Consider the following 20,270-nt stretch of genomic DNA (forward strand, 5'->3'; position numbering starts at 1 on the left):
TCCACAAACCGTTTTATGATTTCTTCTTATTCACAGTATTCTTTCATTCTTTCTGATGTGTAATACGCGTTTCATGCCATGTTTGAACTTTGAATTATTTTGTTGTATTATGTACTATCAGGCGTGGGCTTCTGCTGCACTTTATTATGTTTTTTAATTTTCATTCCATCGTTTATGAGCAAAGTTTCATTTTTGCAAGTGCTCTATTATTCACTGGTGTATACTAAGTTCTTCACACTTAATAATAAACAGTTATTCTATATGTATTTGTCCTATAAAGTTGATTCACAGTTCTTATATGTTTGTTTTCTTTGTTGGCATTCCGAGTGTAGGAGGTAGGCTCCAACATGCCGTGTTGGGTGCCAGGGATAATTATGGAAATCCTCATCGATGGGCATAGTAGAAAATTTTGTTGCTTTTTTTTTTTTTTTGGGTTAACATGTGTAACGTTCAGTTCACATGCAAAAACCATGCCAAAAGAATCGAATGGGATTTAACCACATGTTTTGGGGTAAAGTCGTCCTTTCATTGTAGACAATCGAGCAGGAACTTATTTTCGTTTCATGTCAATGTGTCTGCATTTTACTTGGTGATTCGACAAAGCCTAAAGGGCAGATACCATTTGACTTCCATTTAAAAGTAGTTTGCTGGAATCGTAATAAAAACTTCCGTTTCAAACTTTTAATGTAAGTTCGTATGCGCTTTATTTGTGGATGGGAGAAATGGTAAATGTCAGCTGCCATTTCTCTTTCATTTTAAAGTGATGCCTATATGTTAAGGCAGAACTTTGATAGACATGAACTTATGTGCTTCTCCATATGTGATTAAACAGGGGTCGCATGGTGGAGGACATGAACCAGCCCATTTCAATAATAAAAATGGTACCCATGTTTGATTGTGAGGTATGGAGTTTATTATTAAAAATTAAAATGATAAGGTTTTGAGTTGAAGGATTTCTTTTTTGAAAGTTCTCATTCAAAATTATTTTAGATTGACTTACTTATAATTCTAATTTTTAACAGTATTTATAGTTGATATAAATATCATAAAACTCAATATCTCTTCAAATATATTTTCCATCAAAGAGTTTAATCAGAATTGAATTTCAACCTTATTTTAGAACAAAAATATTGCATTTCTTACTTTTAAAATGATATACTTTATTATTGGGTTTTGAATATCAGACTTGAGTCATCATTTAACAATATCCGGTGTTATTTGTATAGTTAGTGTTAAGAGAGGATCATATTGTTGATGGTGAGAACGTTGAGTCATTGCTCCTGACTTTTACCAACACTAACGTTTGAGACTTCCATTCAATGGCATTGCATGTGTCATGTTCCCATCTGTATTCATTGTTTGTTGACATCGGCCAAATGTTACTTACCCCTCCTTTACCACCGTTAAGGATTTTTATGATAAATTCCCACACACACACACATATTTGTTTTATGTATCAATCATGTGTGTAATTGTCACCGTGGTGGTTATCAACATATGAATGGATAGCAAGCTTATAATCTCAGTTTCTATTTGTGCGTGTGTGTTTTCTCAATATACATGTCCAGACAAATCGGGGAAATCTTGATACTGAGAGTTGCTAACGGGAACAATGCTATTTTGAAGTTGCAGAGCATTAATTCGCCAGATGACCAGAATGTTATCCTGCTAAAATGTGCTTAGACCATTTTCTTAAACCAGGGTCTTTAAAAGGATGCCCCAAATATGAATGTTTTGCAAACATTTATAATAACTTCTCCTGTCTTTGAAGATGTTTTTCTCAAAGAAAGTATGTTCTTGCACCATGTTTTGATTAGCCTGTATGTTCATAGAAATTACACTCTAGCAGCAAATTTTATGTAAGCTTGTATGTCATATGAATGTTTCATAAGAAAATTATATTTTTTTACAATATATATGCTTGAGATTTTGAACATTGAAATCGGGGCAAATGAAATTTCCTGGTTTTGGGGGGATGAAGTTTTCTCAAGTGAGACTGGGGATAATATTTTAAGGTATCTCTGGTTGGCTATGAAAAACTTCAGAGCTAATCACTGCCTTTTCTTCCACCAGCGTCTCATCTTGTGCATTGGATTACAGGAACCTTTTGTGTTTCACTGAAAATTTGATCATTCCTCCTAAGAAATCCTTGATAACCATAGAAGCAGGAGGAGGAGGAGGAGGAGATAACACTATTGTTCAATGGGGTGATAGTTTAATAGGCTTCCATCTCTTATTGTGGTTTGATGAGGTAATGCATTTCATTCTTTCTTAATTTTAAGAAACTATAGTCATTCAGTTATTTTCATCATTCAAGTGTCTTTTAGACCATGATTCTATGACACATACACCGTGTCCTTTATTGTTGTCTCAAGGTGATTTAACAGACAAATATGCTTTATCTCTTTGAACATGTCAAATAGCATAATTTGTCATTATCATTCATCAGAGTTTTTATATGGGTCTAATAGAAATTTATCATACTTCATCATCTAACAGATTGCAAATATATCCAGCATTAGCTTTGGGCTCCCCCACTATGTTCATGACATGTTTGTTATTGTTTCTTACTTATTACACTTTGCAAATGAAATTGGCACGATTGCTTTATATTTTGTATTCTAAATATTAAGTTCTCCTTACTTAACCTTATGATTGATATTATCATGATTGCATTTCTTATAATGATGTATAAGGAGTTCCTTTGGAGAGGGGCTGAGGTTGAGTCCTGTTCATCAAAGTGTTTATGAACTACGAGAGTACCAATACCAAGAGTCAAAATATGTATGGACCCAGTTCTGGCCCTTTCACCATTGCAGTTACAGTTCTCCTCTATATCGTTCACTTTAAAAACACTTTCATAATTTGTACAGATACGAATATGCTACTTTGACTCATTGCCCTGTCTTTGATCAGGATGTTTAAAATTTGTTGTGCCTCCCAACGTACCAGCATTGCCTCTTGTAAGATACACACTTGGTTATCTCTTCTGCTTATACAATCTTTGATACCTAAGATTTGGGAATGGAACAAAGTATTAGGATGGAGTGATTCTCTTTTCACTTTATCTGTATCCATATTTAAGCTGATTGTTGAGTGTTCTATGGCTTTAGACTCTTTGATCTTGTTCTTGACAACTTGATTCTCTTGATGTTTTAATGGTGATTTGTTTTTCTCTCCATTGTGCTCATTGTAGAAAATGAAATGAAACCTTTTCAGTTACAAACTTAAAATATCTTATGCTTTATAATATCGTACGCTTTATAGGAGTTTACTTTTGGCTGCTAACCATAGTAAAGTCAAGCCTTTGAGGGTGGATATGGTAGCAATCTGAGCTAGCATATTTTGAGGGAGGAGATGCTGAAAAAGGCTCCACCAATGGAAATTGTATGGTATTTGGTGGTTGTCTACTATTGAAAATAGATGTTATATAAAGATATTAGTCAATCCAAATATTATATACTGCTGCATATAGAAGGGGGAAGAGAATATTATCAGATTCAGTATGAATGTTTGGAAATCATGATTTGCTACGGCTGTCTTTCACAATGTCAAGTTTACTCTTGTTGTGAAACATTGAAAGAAAAGTCTCCAATAATAGGATATTGTGTGCACACAAGGGTTTCTTTTGTTTCAGTAACTTTAGCCTTCATCGAATGTACTCCTTCGGTCCTTAATATAAGACCCATCTAACTAATTTGATTAGATTAAGGAAGTTAGGTAAATTAGTTAATTATAAGAAATGTGACATATTTTTTCTAAAACACCATAATCATCTTTCTTAATACCTCATCTCCCTCTTCTACTTGATTATGGTTGAGGGAATACCCATAGGGGTAATTTAGAGAAAAATGATAAATATAAGAAATGGGTCTTATATTTAGGACCAAAACCAACTCAACAATTGGGTCCTATATTAAGGACCGGAGGAGTACATTAGTATTACCAAATTTTAATCCAGGATTTTGGTATGGAGAGATCAAGATGTCATATTCTTGATAATTGACAAAAGAAAAGTTAATTGACAATAAGGAAGATAAATGCTGAACTTTGCATTAAATTGCAATCATTTAGTTAAATTTAATTCCAAAATAAATTACATATATAGTGAATGGAATAAATTATGCCTAAGTAAGATTGAAACAAGTATATTAAATATATTGGGTTGAAATCGCAATTGTTTAGTTTATGATTCTAGTCATTTTTTTTGAGTTTTCAAATAATTACTTTTGTAGAGTACAAATGGTTAAGCAACTTATCACAATTCTATTGTTCTCCCACCTTATTTGTATGAAGCTAAAAGGTAAATCCAACACAATAAACTAATTGTATCTGGTATTATTATTGTCATTGGTAAACAAATTGTTTTAAAGTGAAATGCAAAATGTTTTAGTAAAAATTTTAATAAAATCCAGTTAAAATACTTAAATTTATATTGAAGTTTACTTTTAACAAATTCCTAATGCGGATATAGGACCTAATTATTAGAAATTTTTGAATGTTGTTAAATTATTGGAATGCGCTTCTTCAATTAAACATAAAAATTGATTATTTTACCTCTGTCAAGTGATCCTTTATATCTTATGATTAATATTTAGACCAAAAAACATATAAATGATTTTTCAGTGTTTAAAATTTTGTATATATGACTAAAACATTTTACATTACAATATAAGAAATCTTTAAAAAAAATTTCAGTTTGTAACTATTTACGTTAAGATTTGAAAATATTTTTGTTGCAAGAAATATTTAATATTAAGTGTTATAATTTACGTCTTGACGTTGATCCGGTATTGCTTAAATAAATACAACTAACGCAAATTATAAGAGCTGAAAATAAAAAATATTTATTTAAATGTTACTTATATTTATAATTTAAAATGTTTTATTAAAATATTTGTTCAGGTTTTGGCTATATATACAATTTTTAAGCACTATAAAATTATTTGTATGTTTTTTTGTTTCAAAAAATAATCATAAAAGATGAAGGACCATTTAAGTTGATTAAAATAATCAATTTTTTTAATTAAAAAGAGATATTAATAACTAATTATTTATTTTGAAAATATAGATCTCTATGATTATTTTGCAGATTTGAACTTATCGTTATTTAGACAAAATTTTTCTTTCAACACGTTCCATTTACGAATATATTATCTACTAATATATGCCTTAATGTGTTAATTAATTAATATTCTAAATGAATTATGGTTGTCGTATTAATTTTGGGAAGGCTATTCTCTCCGTGCACGGGTAGCATATGCTAGTTTCTTTCAAACTGGGCTCAAAATGGGCTCTTATCATTCTTTTATCTTAGACTATGTTTTGGTGTTCTCCTTGACTAAATTAAAAATAAATTCCATTATTAATTGTTTGGTAAATTCCTAATCAAGAAAATTGTCATATTTCCTTTTTAAAAAAACCCCCCTTTCATATAATAATTCTTCTTACATTTATTGGATTCAATATGGCCCCCTCTAATTTCACTTTGTTCTGGGAAAAAAAAATCATAATCATAATCATAATCTTTTCTAAGCTCAAAAATTAATTTGAACTTGGAACTTTCATTTTTGGAAGCAACTATTCCCATTAATTCACTCGAATCCTCAAATAATTATTCCCCACATTTCTAATTATTTAAGGCCTTTAAATAATTTAAATTATCTAATTTTGATATAAAAAGATACTCAAGGATGGGCTCTCTCATTGTTGGGCTCCAATAATTTAAAAAAAAAAAAACTAACCAACCCTTTATACGTATACATCAGGGTTATGAGTTATGACACCGAGAGATTGCAATATTTTATGAATTTGCATGAGACAGCCGACGATGCAAATTGATAGGATTTAACATGATGATGATGATGATTCCTATAATTCTTTAATTCTGAAAAGTAAATTGAAGCATCTAATTCGTTACTTTATCTTTATTTTTTTTGGATGAGATGGACATTGATTTATTAATTCTTAGTGCTGCTTTGATTTTTTTTTTTCTTTTGCTTTTGTCTATTCTCACATGAATGAACAAGTCAGAAATCATCATACAAAAAGATCACCATTCTCAAGTTGGAGTTGACGCAATGACTCTTTTTGTTTTGAAATATGCAAATTATGTTTTATATGACTTCAAGTTTTGATTAGAGGGTGATTCTTAATTTGAAGTGTTGCCGCTTAGATCAGGTCAAGAATCAGAATTTTTAATTTGCACTGAGATGGATCAATGGTATAGATGGCATTGTTTTTATTTTTTGCCAGCGATATCAAAGGCATTGTTAATTGTTTCATACACAGACAGGTGTGTGTATATAAAATATACTTCTAAGCTTTTCATCGCTAACTATTGAGATAAATAATTAAATTAAAGATAGTCCCACTCTATTATTGGTAATGGATTGATAATCACTTGACTCAACTTAAGAGACGGGAATCATACTACATCCAGTGTTTAATATAAGGTCTAGTTGACTAATTTAAAAAGATTAAAGACGTTACTAAATTATTTTAAATTATTTATATTTATCTTCTTTTTTCAGCTAATTTGCTTCACTTATAAATTAATATATAATATAATAATACACACAAGTATTTTACAGGGATCATGTAATACATGTTATAATTAGGTAATTTAGTAACTTTTCTAATATCTCCAAATTAGTCAACTAAATCTTATATTAAGAATCGAATGCAGTAATATATTATTTTTGAAAGAATGACATTTAAATCTTAAAAGAATAAATTAATGATAATTGGATGCTTAAAAAATTTCTAAAAGATATTGAGACATTTGCAAATAGGATTCCCAATTGCAAATTAAAAGTGATATTTCAAACTTAAATGTCTTATCCCCACCAATTAAAATTCTTCAGTTAAAAATCTAAATCATTCATTTTTGATTGAATATTTCTCCACTAAATAACTAGGTGCATTTCCATATATAATCATGGTAACCAATGATAGCTACACTTTGAAGCATGATTAGATGACAAGAATCTTGCAAACAAGACAATAAAGTAAGGATACTATAGACATAAAATTTTAGTCAACAGGTACAGTAAAATTTCAAAATTTTTTAAAAAAGTTGACTGATACTAATATTAATAGACTATTAAGGGGGTTTATTGAAATTCTCCCTATATTATAAAACTAATGAACCAAGCAAAACATGAGGCATGCTACATGCGGGTCAGGGGAACGAGTTGTCGCCGCCTCCGGGCTACTCAGGCGAGTTACCCATGTTTTGTCGAATAGCAGGTGTCGGGTACGACTTGGTTTTGATGGGCGGGTGGGACCTAGACTCGTGGAAGTCTTCGAATTCGGTGCTCATTTATAACTTCATGTCGGCTAACTGGGGACGCAGGGCCGACATGCCGGGCTGGCCCACGACGTTTTTCGCCTGCGCGTCTGATTTGAAACGGGTTGTCTAGTTGGCCAGCGGTCACGACGAGAAGAATGCCTTGAAGTCGGCGTTAGCCTACGACGTGGCCAGAGATGAGTGGGTCGCACTTCTCGACATGGATAGGGAGAGGAACAGGTGCAAGTCGGTTTACCGCTGCCAAAGCTGGAAGTTTCAGGTGATCGGTGGTTACTGCACGTAGAGGCAAGGGCAGTTTGAGAGAAGCGCCGAAGCCCTTGACGTTGCCATGTGCAAGTGGGACCCAGCAGAAGAGGAATTCCTGGGATCGGCCACGTGCCTGAGGACCGGCGGGGATGGTGGTGATGGAGGGAGAGTTTACATGTGCCGCGGTGGGGAAGTGGTGGCATCAGAAGGCGGCACGTGGGAAGCCGTGGTGGAACTGCCATGTGAAATCCGGGAAGTGGCGCACATGAGTATGGGGTTGGAGGGAATGTTGTTGGTGATTGGATCTAGTGGGTATCCAGAACCATAGTGGGCTTTTTATTGGACCTTAGGAGTAGCAGCTGAAGGATGTTGGAAAGCCCAATGGGCCTTATGGGCCACGTCCAGTCAGGTTGTCTAATGGAGATTTAGGATTCAAACTCATACTCGGTCCCCATATGTAAATAAGCAAAATTTTGGATTGTTTAACTCAGTTTGACTTTGAGTTTGGGCTAAGTAATTAATAATTAATATTGGGTTTTGGTTCTGTATTTGGAAGTTCGCTCTGCCATTAAAATGGCATAAATGCCAAGCTTAGTATATTTTAATTACTCCTCCGGTCCTTAATATAAGACCCATTTAACTAATTTGATTATATTAAGGAAGTTAGGTGAGTTAGTTAATTATAAGAAAAGTGACACATTTTTCTTAAAACACCATAATCATCTTTCTTAATACCACTTTCTCTCTTTTACTTGATTATTATTGAGGGAGTATCCATAGGGGTAATTTAGAGAAAATTGATAATTATGAGAAATGGATCTTATATTTAGGACCAAAACCAACTCAAGAATTGGATCCTATATTAAGGACCGGAGGAGTACAATAGATCATTATAAATTTATAGACGGGTTTAGTTGTTGATACAATTTATGTGATTTGAAACAATGGTTCCTTTTAGCCTCAACATTTTCTTTCCGTTAAAACTTTATTCATGCGTAGTTTTGCTTTCGTTACTTGGGCTTTTTGGCTAGTGCGTATTCTCATGTGAATAAAAAAGTTAGAAATAGTTTCTTCAGAATAATATTTTGATTAGAATTTGGATATATTAAATTAAATGAGAAGCATAATTATTAAATGAAATTTCAATTGAAGGCTTAAATGAAAAAATTAATAAATAATTTTAAATTTAAACAATATGTTAATTAGAATTTGAATATATTAAAGTAAATGTGCAATGTCATAATTAAATAGTATGTCAATTAGGCTTAAATAGAGAAATAAATAAATAATTTAAAATTTTTATATGTTCTTTCTAAATTTGGTATCTCTAATTTAAATCCCATTTGAATGAATAGAAAAAAAAAACTCCTATGCCGTTTATTACAATATTTAAAACCTAATTAAATGTTTTAGTCCTTATATTACATAGGAGAGAAATTTTTAGTTCGATGCAATATCACATGCATAAAAACTTGATTTAATCAATTTATCAGTATCCATTTTACAAGCTGCCCAATTTTTCAGCTAAAAGAAAAGTAGAGATAAATTTAATTAGAAAAATATGTACACCTGATTAGAGGACACGTAGCTGTAAGCATGATATTTTTCTATTGTGAAGAAGTTTCAAATAAATTCAATATAATATAGATTTCACACTTATCCAAAATTTTTACAAGTGCTTAGCTTGGTCTGAACAACACTTCTTCTTTTTTTTTTTTTTTTTTTTTTAAAAAAACATGGTTTAGAGCACTTTCGATTTAAAAAAAAAAACAGCAAAATGCCAAAGTTAGAGTTTTTTCATAAATTTTTTGTCATTTCTTCGTGTGTGTGTGTGTTTTTCCTTCAAAACGAAAGAACAGCATATGTATGATAGTTTGGGCTTACTTCGTACACCAAGACATTGCAATATTTTATGAGTTTGGATGAGAAAGTCGATGATGCAAATTGATGGGATTTGAAAAGTAAATTGAAGCATCTGATGTCTTACTTGATCTTTATTTTTCTTTGATGAGATGGATATTGGTTTATCCTTTAGAATGCTATGATTTCTTTCTTTTGCTTTCGTCAAGTTAGGAATCATCATACAAAAGATCGCCATTCTCGAGTTGGCAATGAAGCAATGCATTTTTTTGTTTTGAAATATGAAAATTACGTTTTCTATGGCTTCAATTTTTTATTAGAGTTCGATTCTTAATTTGAAGTTTTGCTGCTGGATCAGATCTTGTATTGTTAGTTGTTACATACATACATATATATAATATGTGTCTAAGCTTTTCACCACTAAATATTAGATAAATAATTAAATTAAAAATAGTTCCACTCTGTTATTGGTCATGGATGGATAATCATTTGACTCGACTTAAGAGACGAGAGTCACAATATATTATTTTTGAAAGAATATAATGACATTTAAATCTTAAAAGAATAAATTAATGATAATTGGATCCTTAAAAAAAAATTTCGGAAAAATATTGAGACATTTGCAAATAGGATACCTAATTGTAAATTAAAAGTTGCATTTCAAACTTAAATGCCCCATCTGCAGTTAAAATTCATCAGTTTATAATTGTGCAAATCAAATATTTGTAACTTCTTAAATTTTTCTTTTCAAAAATCTACAATATACATTTTTACATACGATATCATCGAGTCCCTCACTACAGTTATTAAAACTAAAATAACTATTGTAAATTAAAGTCCACTTAGTCAAATGGGGAAATGAGATAAAGAAAAAAAAATCAAGAAAATTAATTAGCTTTAATTAAGAATCATATAGCTCAGTTAGTCAGTCAACCAGTACCTCATTACAAAACATTGACACTATTAATTATTGTAAACAATATTCAGGTACACGAATGTAATGTCTCACTAGTTCGCTGTGGTGGCTTCCACTGGTTATGATTCGTGTTATTTGCACTAAATTCCTTGCTGTAAATATTCAGATATAAAAGCAAGAGTCAAGAAATCAATGAGTAGGCATCCCAAGATGAAAACAAATAAGGCAAGAAAAGCATTAATTTAGAGTATTGTGCAAGCTAAAAATTCCATAAATCAGACATGGGGACCAATATATACAGGCACTGACTCTAAAAGAAAAAAATAAAGGGAAAAAAATTAGACCGGACTTGTCACTTGTCGTCTGATCTGGTTTTAAGCACTAAACTGGTCATGGAGTAAACCGGTAAAAACTGGGGTAAATCGGCGATCAACCGGGTTAAATGATTATGTTATTATGTGTTCCATTTTTCCTCATTCAACTTCTAATATCTCAATCACTATAGATTTGAATGAACCTTAATAATAATTTTGGTATCAATGATTATTAATTTTAGTTATTGAGGAATGGTAAAGACGAACATTCTCAATGTTGTTATACTTTATTATTATTACAATCAAACTATTGTTGCATTAATATTGTTGTATTTTGTTATTTTTAATTAAATTATATTATTTTAATATGATTGTTTTGATCCCGAGTTAACCTTGGTGTGCCACACTGACCTTGGAATTTTGACCAGTTTAGTGTCCGGTGCGATCTTTTGTTCTTTTGTTAGAAGCGCATCCATTAATAAATAAATAGAACCACACCACCATACTTGGTAGAATAAAGCAGGAGAAAGAAATTGGACCACAATATACATACGTTACACCATAGAACTACAATATCACCAAGAAAGAGACTTGCAAGTTGAAACAGTTTTAGATAGAACAAAAGACTATTGGCCTTAAGCAATTATAACTACACGGAACTGAAAGCAGAAGGATGGTAATTAATTGGCAAATAAAATAATGGCTGGATAATACTGGCAGCCTAAACTAAAAGAAGAAGAAATAAGGCAGTAGGATGAGCATTGAGAAACTCATTAATTAATAGAAATGAATCATCAATATGAAAATATCATCCAAAATCTAGTGAAATCTGTACTATTTATAAGAAATTAAATGAATAATGCGTCTCACTTCAGATTCAGTGCCAACAGAAAACACACACATAAATAAACTCTCAATATGTTCTAAAAGTCGTACAAACACATTAATATAATGCTATAATAATACGGAAAGGAATCCTATAATAAAACTCCTAATCAATTGATATGTTTTGGTTTGGTTTTGGATTTGTTTTAGGATATGCTTTGGTTTTGGTATTTGCTAATACTCATATATTGTGCAGCAGATACGAAGGCTTGGAATGCAATGGTCTTCTTTTGAATTAGGGGCTCCTTTAATTTGGGCTTGCTAGGCCTTTGAACATATTTGACTGCATATTTTTTCACTTATTTGAAATCTAGTTGGATTGTTGATTTTTTCGCTATTATTATGCTTGATTAATTTCCTAGTGTTTTAAGTAATTAATTATGAATTAATTTTGGTTTTGTATTAGGAAGTTCGCCTTTACTATTATACGTGCATAAATGCCAAGCTTGCTGGTATTCATAATTCCTAAATGACGATCACACCTGAAAAATTATAAGCTGGAGCATTTTTAATTTTTTTTTTATAAATTAATTTTTTTTTTGCATACATTTTTTTTTCATTTACATCCCCAATTAATTAAATTATATGCCTTTCTGTCCCGAACTAATTAAATTATATGCCTTTCTAATCTCCTTTTCCCACTCATCCTTTCTATAAATAAGGGTATATTTATTAAAAAAAATACACTTTTTACGTATTTATTACCTTTAACTAATTTTAACTTACTTTTTAGTTAAAATAATAATTCAATTATCTGTAACTAATGAAAAGAATATAAAAAAGTAACATATATTCACGGTTCGTCTGGCGCACCTTTACAGGATTTGAAATTAACTTGTCTTGAAAAATGAAAGTTGGTCAGAGTTCGGTTCTTACCTTCACTTTTGAGTTGCTTTGGTCTATTGATCCTCACACAAATGAACTGGTCATCCATTATAATTTTTAATTAGCACTTAGTAATAGAAATATTGTAATCAATTATGTATTAATTTAAATAATTTTTCGTTGTTAAATTTCCAGATAATTACAAATAGTTGCAACTAGTTATAGTTTGTAATGATTATTATCCGACTCAAGTTTTTTCTTTGTTCCAAATTATCCGACTCAAGTTTGAAAAAACTACATAATTAACTGTTTATAATGAGTTCTTGAAACATCTAGCCCTATCATAATTAAAAGAATTAATTTTATTAATGCTAATATTTAGTTGTTAAAGGAATATTAAAATTAATTTTACGAAAGATATTTTGGTTGAAAAATAAATATTTCGTTTCCTCGTTATTACATATTATTTATATAAATAATTATTACGTAACATATAATTTTACGTTAACATATGAATACGAGTTCTTAAATTCCCAAACCACGCAGCTTAGATTCTTTCACTGTTAGATTGGTCAAAAATCTTAATTTATTGAATTAATGGGTAAGATCTAAGGTTGAATTATTATGTTTCTTATTGTATGATTTTTCCTCCGAGGCTGGCGTTTTTGCCTTTTTAATTTTCAGAAAAAAGATGTTTTCAAGATGTGAATAATTTCAGTGAATTATTGATCAATATTCAGAGTCTTATTATGACCACCAAGAAAGGAAAAACTCAAAATAGATTATTGACCAATTACCATTGCTCTGTACGTACAGAAGGGTGTAATGGGGAATTAGAAAGTTTACACAAATAGGGAAGCAAAATAAAAATACATAAGTAATAATACACACGCCATGTTTGGTGGTCCTTTAATTTATTTTAAAAAGAAGCTAATCAACCTTATAAGAAATCAGAGGCGCTGTAAGGACCAATGAGGAAATCGAATCCCCCAGCAGTACACATATCTGCAAATTATAGAAAGCTAATTAACTGACGAAACAATTAATAATTTGATGAAGAGAAAAGAGATGAAGGAATCACACCCAAACATTTGCACGCATACATAATCACACGAGGACATGGCTAGCTTTTAGCATTCAGTAAATAAAGGATAGGGCTGGGCCAGCATTTTGACATATGTCAAAAGCAATATGCTTATTTTTTATATCCATAAAGCGTAAAATTATATTACGTCATCAAAATTAAAAGAACAGTAAAGAATAATGTGTGCGTTGATGTTACCAATGTATTTTACCTTGAAAATCCATGTTGACGTCATCCGACCTGAAGGGCTGAAATTTTGATTGGAAATTGTGTTTGGCGTCCCATTCCAAACTGTTCCACCAATCTTTCTGTCCGCGGATAATTAGTTGTCTGGCAGAATTGGAATGAAGTGGTAGCCTTTTCAGATTTGGACATCCTCCTATAGTGATGGTTTTTAGGGAAGGAAAAGACAAGGCGGTATTATGGATGCTCTGAAGCTTTGGCATTTCATACAGATATAGGTTTACAAGAGAAGAGAATACATAAGAAGAATCCTCATTCTCATCTTCCTTTATCACTTCCTCCACTGATGAGCAGTAGATAATGACAAGTAGTTGAAGCTGTGGAGCATGCTTGAGCCATGTGACATGTGTTAAGGAATCGCAACCAGAGATAATCACGCTTTGAAGCATGCTTAGACGACAAGTGTCATCATAAATACCAGAATAATCTTTCAAACCAGATAATTCAAACAGACCCAATTGTTGGAGGTGATTCATTTTTGAAACGCATGCCAATAATAAAGGCATCTCAATGGTGTCCAAATCACGCAGGCGAAAAGCATATATACAATCTTGCAATTTGCCTGACTGAAGTAACTTGTTGAGGCCTTTTTCTGTTTCTATTGCAACCTTTATTTCCTCAATTTTTGGCAAAGATTCCACCTCCTCTAGGAATTCTCCCTCTGCTTCGCTATTTTCTCTAACTCCCCGCCGGCAAGCAACTCTCAACACTCTTAATTGTTGAAGACTTGATATCACTCCCAATAGAATACTTGCAATATCACCATCTCTCAAGAACAAATTGAGAACCTTCAAATTCTTCAAATACTTCAATTCCTTGGGACACTCAGATCCATCTATGTTTAAACAAAGATATTCCAATAGAACCAACTCACCAATTTCTGCAAGTTCACGTATATCAGGACAACGTAATTCTAACACCTTTAATTTGCTCATGCATTTGAGGTTTTGCAAATGTTGTATACCACAACGCCTCAACAATAATGTTACTAAATTGGGATAAGTTACAGGTGATACATGCTGTGCTTCCCTGTTCATAATTGAAATCCTCTCAACAATTTTCCGTTTTTCAACATTATCACGGGATGTTGTTATCGCATCTTCTTGTACAAGAAACCTTTTAATTCTTTTATTTTGGTCACAAGATAACCACAATGCCATCTCTCGAATCATATCATGCATCTTAAATGAACAATGCAAAACAACATCATCTTCAACACTCTCCAACAAGCAACAAAGCTTCAACTTTGCAATCACAGATTGACCATCATTGCGGATGTCTTGTATGCTTTTTGTCATATCTCTACAAATAAACCCCTCCCCTATCCATTTATCAATGATATCAGTGACCCGAATCTCATAGTCTTCTGGATATAATGCACAATACAAGAAACAATTTCTATGAGTATCATCTGGCAACTGATCATAGCTCAACTTGAGGGTGGAAAAAACTTTTGTCTCCAAATCTGTAGTGGTCCATGGAGAACTTGTCAACTTATTTCTTGAGGACTCCCATGCTTTAACATCTTTCACACCAGCCATGGCACTTCCTACCACAGTTAACGCAAGCGGCAGCCCTCTACACTCTGCTGCCATTTCTTTTGCTAAGACTTTGATCCTAGGATGTGAGTTTAAAGTCTTCTCACCAACTTTCATATAAAATAACTCCAAAGCTTCTTTTTCATTCAAAAAGTCCACTTTGAATGACTCTTGAGCTTGCATCTTTTCGCACACATCCTCCACTCGTGTTGTGAACAACACTTTGCACTCAAAGTTTGAATCTTCTGGATGTGGCACCCCCACCAAATTCAAGTCCAATCCCTTCCACACATCATCCAGTAATAAAGCAAATTTTATCTGCTTCAACACACCCAAAATCTTTGAAGATTTTTCTTCTTGATTATTGCAAGAACTCCAAGTAGCATCTCCAATTCCTACTGATTTTCTTATATTGTCCATGATTGCATCCAAGTTAAGCTCTTTGGATACCACCACCCAAATCACAAGAAAATCGGGCTTTCTCTCCCCAAGTTCATTGCTAATTTTCTTCAGTAAGTTGGTCTTTCCAATCCCTCCAGTTCCCCATAAACCTATGACACCAACATTATTTGCTTCAATACTACTCCATACCTGATGAAATATCAAATCTTGCCCCACTGTCTTATCAACAGGTATTTGACCAATTCCTTTACATGGTGGCTTGTGAGTAATTTGATAATCCTTACCAAACCTCTGTCCCTGGGTTGTTAGATCAGCTACTTCAGTGAGCATCTTGGCAACCTTCTTTCCCACCTTGTAGCTTGACTTGCAATTCTTGGGACAACATTTACTTAGGCATTTGTTTTGGATTTCTTGGGCTCCTTGATCTAGATTATCTTCTACTTCCTGTGAATACAAAATCATTTAGGTTGATATTTCTTTTCCCCTGTTTTTCTGAATCTTTACATGAACCAGTTAAGTACACTTTCATATCAAGTTTTGATATCGAGATAAGAAATTACATATCTTAATATAAATGAATGAATTTTTTTCCCAAATATGAATGACAGTTTTTTGACCGAAAAAGCTGAACGATATTGTTAAAGATTTTGGTTGGGGTTGCTTGGTTTCATTTTGGCAAAACAGCTTCTTTTCTTTTATAATTTTAAAAACGAAAAATAAAATACATATTTGAAAATGGTTTTTGAACGATAATAAAATAAAATATGTTTTGTAAAAAAAAAAATCAGTTTAATATTTTATTATTTTTCTGTTCAACAAAATGATAGTAGAGGTAGAAGAGATTGTATTTTTATTAGGGTTAAAATATATTTAATACCCTAAAATATTTTATAAAGTGTATTCAGTATACTAAATATCCTAAAATATTTTAGATCACAAAAAAAGTAGAGTAATGTCGCCTTTCAATTAACATTCTACTAATGTTGGTTTTCTCCTTCTAAGAAAAAGCTTCCACCTCATATGAGCAACAAAAGTACGCTTTCTCTCTCTCTGCGCTCCCTCCCTCCATATATTTATTTCTACGTACTTTTCTTTTAACTAAATAATTGGACAACTTGTAATATGGATACTGATAAATCAATTTTTTATATACGCAATATGCACGCTTTCAAATTAAGTTTTAATTATGCTAATATAAGGTAATTTTGTTTACTTAATTATGGTCTTAAGAAAGATATCATCTTTATTTTACATCATATACCCATTAAAATAATTATTTAAAAAATAAATTAAATCTGTATCATCTAAATTGTACCTAGATTGTCCAGATATAATGAGCTTGGGGTACTCACCACTTTGATGAGCACTGAAATTAGTTCCGTTTTTATACTGTGATAAAATTTCAAATAAATTCAATATAATATGAGTTTCACACTTATCCGAAAAATTTTAAATGTGCTTAATTAGATGGGTTTGAACTAACACATTTAAATAAAATTATCATAAATTACTAGGCTAAGGAATTACGTAATTAACAACATCATTGATAGCTGAATATGGAAATTATCTAATTCATGAACAAAAAAAATTAAAGCAAATAAAAACACCACATACTAAATAAAGGAAAAAAAAAGAATAAATGTAAAATGAAGAGTTCGTACCTTCTGAATGTTGTGGATACGTTGGAGCCAAAGATCGACTTCATGTGTCTTTTTCTCCCCTTCAGTGCGCTCAGCTTTTTCAATTCGTTTTTCCACATCCTTCTTTTTAGCTTCAAGCTCTTCCCATTTACTTTTCAGAGATTGCAGATTCTCTTCCAACTCACAAATAAACCCAGCTTCTTGTTTGGCGCAACCACACAAATACTTTGCAATATCCCATATGATATCTCCCACTTTCTCCATATTTGCTTCTCACTTTTGATCTTTCAGACGATGCTAAGCTCGCGTTCATCCAAAATCAAACAGAAAAATGCTAAAGTTAAAATTCTTTTCAATAAATATTTTTCCCTCAAAATGAAAGAACCCCACATGTTTGGGCTTACCTCATACACCAAGAGATTGCAATATTTATGAGTTTGCATGAGACAGTCGATGATGCAAATGGATAGGATTTGAAATGATGATGATAATCCTTTTATTTCTTTAATTTTGAAAAGTAAATTGCAGCATCTTATTCCTTACTTGATGCTTATTTTTCTTCGAGATAGACAATGATTTATTCTTATTGCTGCTTTGATTTCTTTCTTTTGCTTTTGTCTTTTCTCACATGAATGAACAAGTCAGGAATAAAGATCACCGTTCTCGAGTTGGAGCAATGAATCTTTTTGTTTTGAAATGTGAAAAGTACGTTTTCTATGGTTTTAAGTTTTGATTAGTGCTTGATTCTTAATTTGAAGTTTTGCTGCTCAGATCAGGTCAAGAATCAGAATTTTTAATTTGCACGGAGACGGACCAATGATATAGAAGGCATTGTTTTTATTCTTTGCCAACGATATCGAAAGGCATTGTTAATTGTTACATATATATATATATGTATATATATAATATACTTCTAAGCTTTTCAGCTCTAAATATTGAGATAAATAATTAAGTTAAAGATATTCCCACTCTATTATTGGTAATGGATTGATAATCATTTGACTCAATTTAAGAGACGAGAATCATACTACTTCCAACTTTTAATATAAGACTTAGTTAACTAATTTGAAGAAATTAAAAAGGTTACTAAATTATTTTGAATTATTTGTAGTTATTATTTTTCTCAATTAATTTGCCTCACTTATAAATTGATATACAATATAATAACACAGATAAGAATTTTAAAGGGATCATATAACATATGCTATAATTAAGTAAAGTAGTAACTTTCTTAATTTCTCCAAATTAGTTAATTAAGTCTTATATTAAAAATCAGAGGTAGTAATATATTATTTTGGAAAGAATGACATTTAAATCTTGAAAGAATAAATTAATGACAATTGGATGCTTAAAAATTTTTTAAAAAATATTGAGCCATTTGAAAATAGGATTCCCAATTGCAAATTAAAAGTTATATTTCAAACTTAAATGTCCTATCTGCACCAATTAAAATTCTTCAGTTAGAAATCTAACTCTGTCATTTCTAATTGAATATTTCTTTAGTACTCCTTTGATCTTTAATATATGACTTAATTTGAGAGTTACTATTGATCATATAAATAAGATCTATTTTACATGTTTACCAATTTTTCTCAAGTTAACTCTATCAATACTCCCTCAACAATAATTAGGTGGGAGAGGAAGGAAGAGAATTAAAGAAAATGATTATGGTGTTTTGAAAAAAAAATCATGTTAACTAATTTAACTAACATCCTTAATCTACTCAAATTAGTTAAATATGTCTTAAGGACTAGAAAAGTAGATAACTAGATGCATTTTCATATATAATCATGGTGACCAATGATAGCCACACTTTGAAGTATGGTTAGATGACAAGAATCTTCCAAACAGGACAATAAAGTAAGGATACTTTTGTCTTTTTAGACATAAAATTTTAGTCAAGGGGGTACAGTGATATTTCAAAGTTTTGAGAGGGGGGTTTGATTGATATTAATTGACTATTGAGGAGGTTTATTGAAATTCTCCCTGTATTATAAAACTGATGAACCAAGCACGCTGCATGCAAAATGTTGAGTGAGAGAGGGGTGAAAAATGGGCAAATCAATTAAGAGTTAGGAAATTTCATCTTTCATGCAACGGTCCACATCAAAGTATGCATAAATTATTGGAAACAGGAAACACGGCTGAATTACAAAAGCAAGAAATTAACTTAGAAACGAAAAAAGAAGGGTGGGAAACAAAATTATCTTACTAGGTATTATTAGAAAGACATGATACGGTTTGAAGAGCTTGAACAAATCTCAACGGAAACCAGATTCTGGGAAAGAATCTTTATTTTTTGCTGTAAAAGGTTCGAGTTTCAATCCAAAAAGAATATCAATAATCAACATTTTTAGTACCAATATTACCACCTAGAATTTAAACGATCAATCATATCATTAGCTCAGTTTTCTACTTTCAAAATGGGACAAGCCTATCGAGGTGAGAATCCTCAGAAGAATGCTATATGTAAGATTACAAAATGTAAATTGTAAACTGACCCTATGCTATACTGGTATACCGTTATACCACAATCAAGATGACCAAAGTCGGCATTCTACCAGGAAATGAGAACAATCGATCTCCACAATCTCAACATTGGCCTCCGTGACTGAAACCTGCATATTTAAATTCAATTAAACAAAAATGATAATGGAAACTGACAAAAAAAATCATTTGAGTTCCACGTAGCCATCTAAAGACACGCAATGCATATATCAGCTCGATACACAAATGCAATGATGTAGTGTTGTCAAGGACTATATCCATATGTTCTATTTTTTTTTGTCCTAAACGTAAGACTCATTTATATAAGATCTACTTTGTAAGTTAATTTCTTCATTAAAATGGATTTTCTATTAAAGACTGAAGGTAATATATTAAATATTGACCAGCACATAGTAATATATTCCAGTGAGACAAAACAATACGATTACATATTATGATCCATTATTATTTTATTGAAGTTGGAGTCCTTTTTAGTTGATGAAAACATATTTAAGACT

At 31.5% G+C, this 20,270-nt stretch overlaps 2 protein-coding genes across 2 annotated transcripts; one reads left to right on the forward strand and one right to left on the reverse strand.

The window, feature by feature from the left end:
- Positions 1-7,169: 7,169 nt before the first annotated feature.
- LOC114728923 (F-box/kelch-repeat protein At1g15670-like) lies at positions 7,170-7,886 on the forward strand. Its single transcript, XM_028915876.1, has 2 exons — positions 7,170-7,415; positions 7,596-7,886. The coding sequence occupies exons 1-2, from the start codon at positions 7,170-7,172 to the stop codon at positions 7,884-7,886; spliced, it is 537 nt and encodes a 178-aa protein (XP_028771709.1).
- Positions 7,887-13,298: 5,412 nt separating this feature from the next.
- LOC114728924 (probable disease resistance protein At5g63020) lies at positions 13,299-17,529 on the reverse strand. The gene is made up of 3 exons (XM_028915877.1): positions 17,287-17,529; positions 13,654-16,069; positions 13,299-13,363 (listed from the first exon to the last, which is right to left on the reverse strand). Exons 1-3 carry the CDS (start codon positions 17,527-17,529, stop codon positions 13,299-13,301), a joined length of 2,724 nt encoding a protein of 907 aa, XP_028771710.1.
- Positions 17,530-20,270: the final 2,741 nt, after the last annotated feature.

This window comes from Neltuma alba, unplaced genomic scaffold (assembly GCF_004799145.2).
Source record: "Neltuma alba isolate B1F8T4 unplaced genomic scaffold, ASM479914v2 tig00012582_pilon, whole genome shotgun sequence".
Taxonomy (NCBI): Eukaryota; Viridiplantae; Streptophyta; class Magnoliopsida; order Fabales; family Fabaceae; genus Neltuma; species Neltuma alba.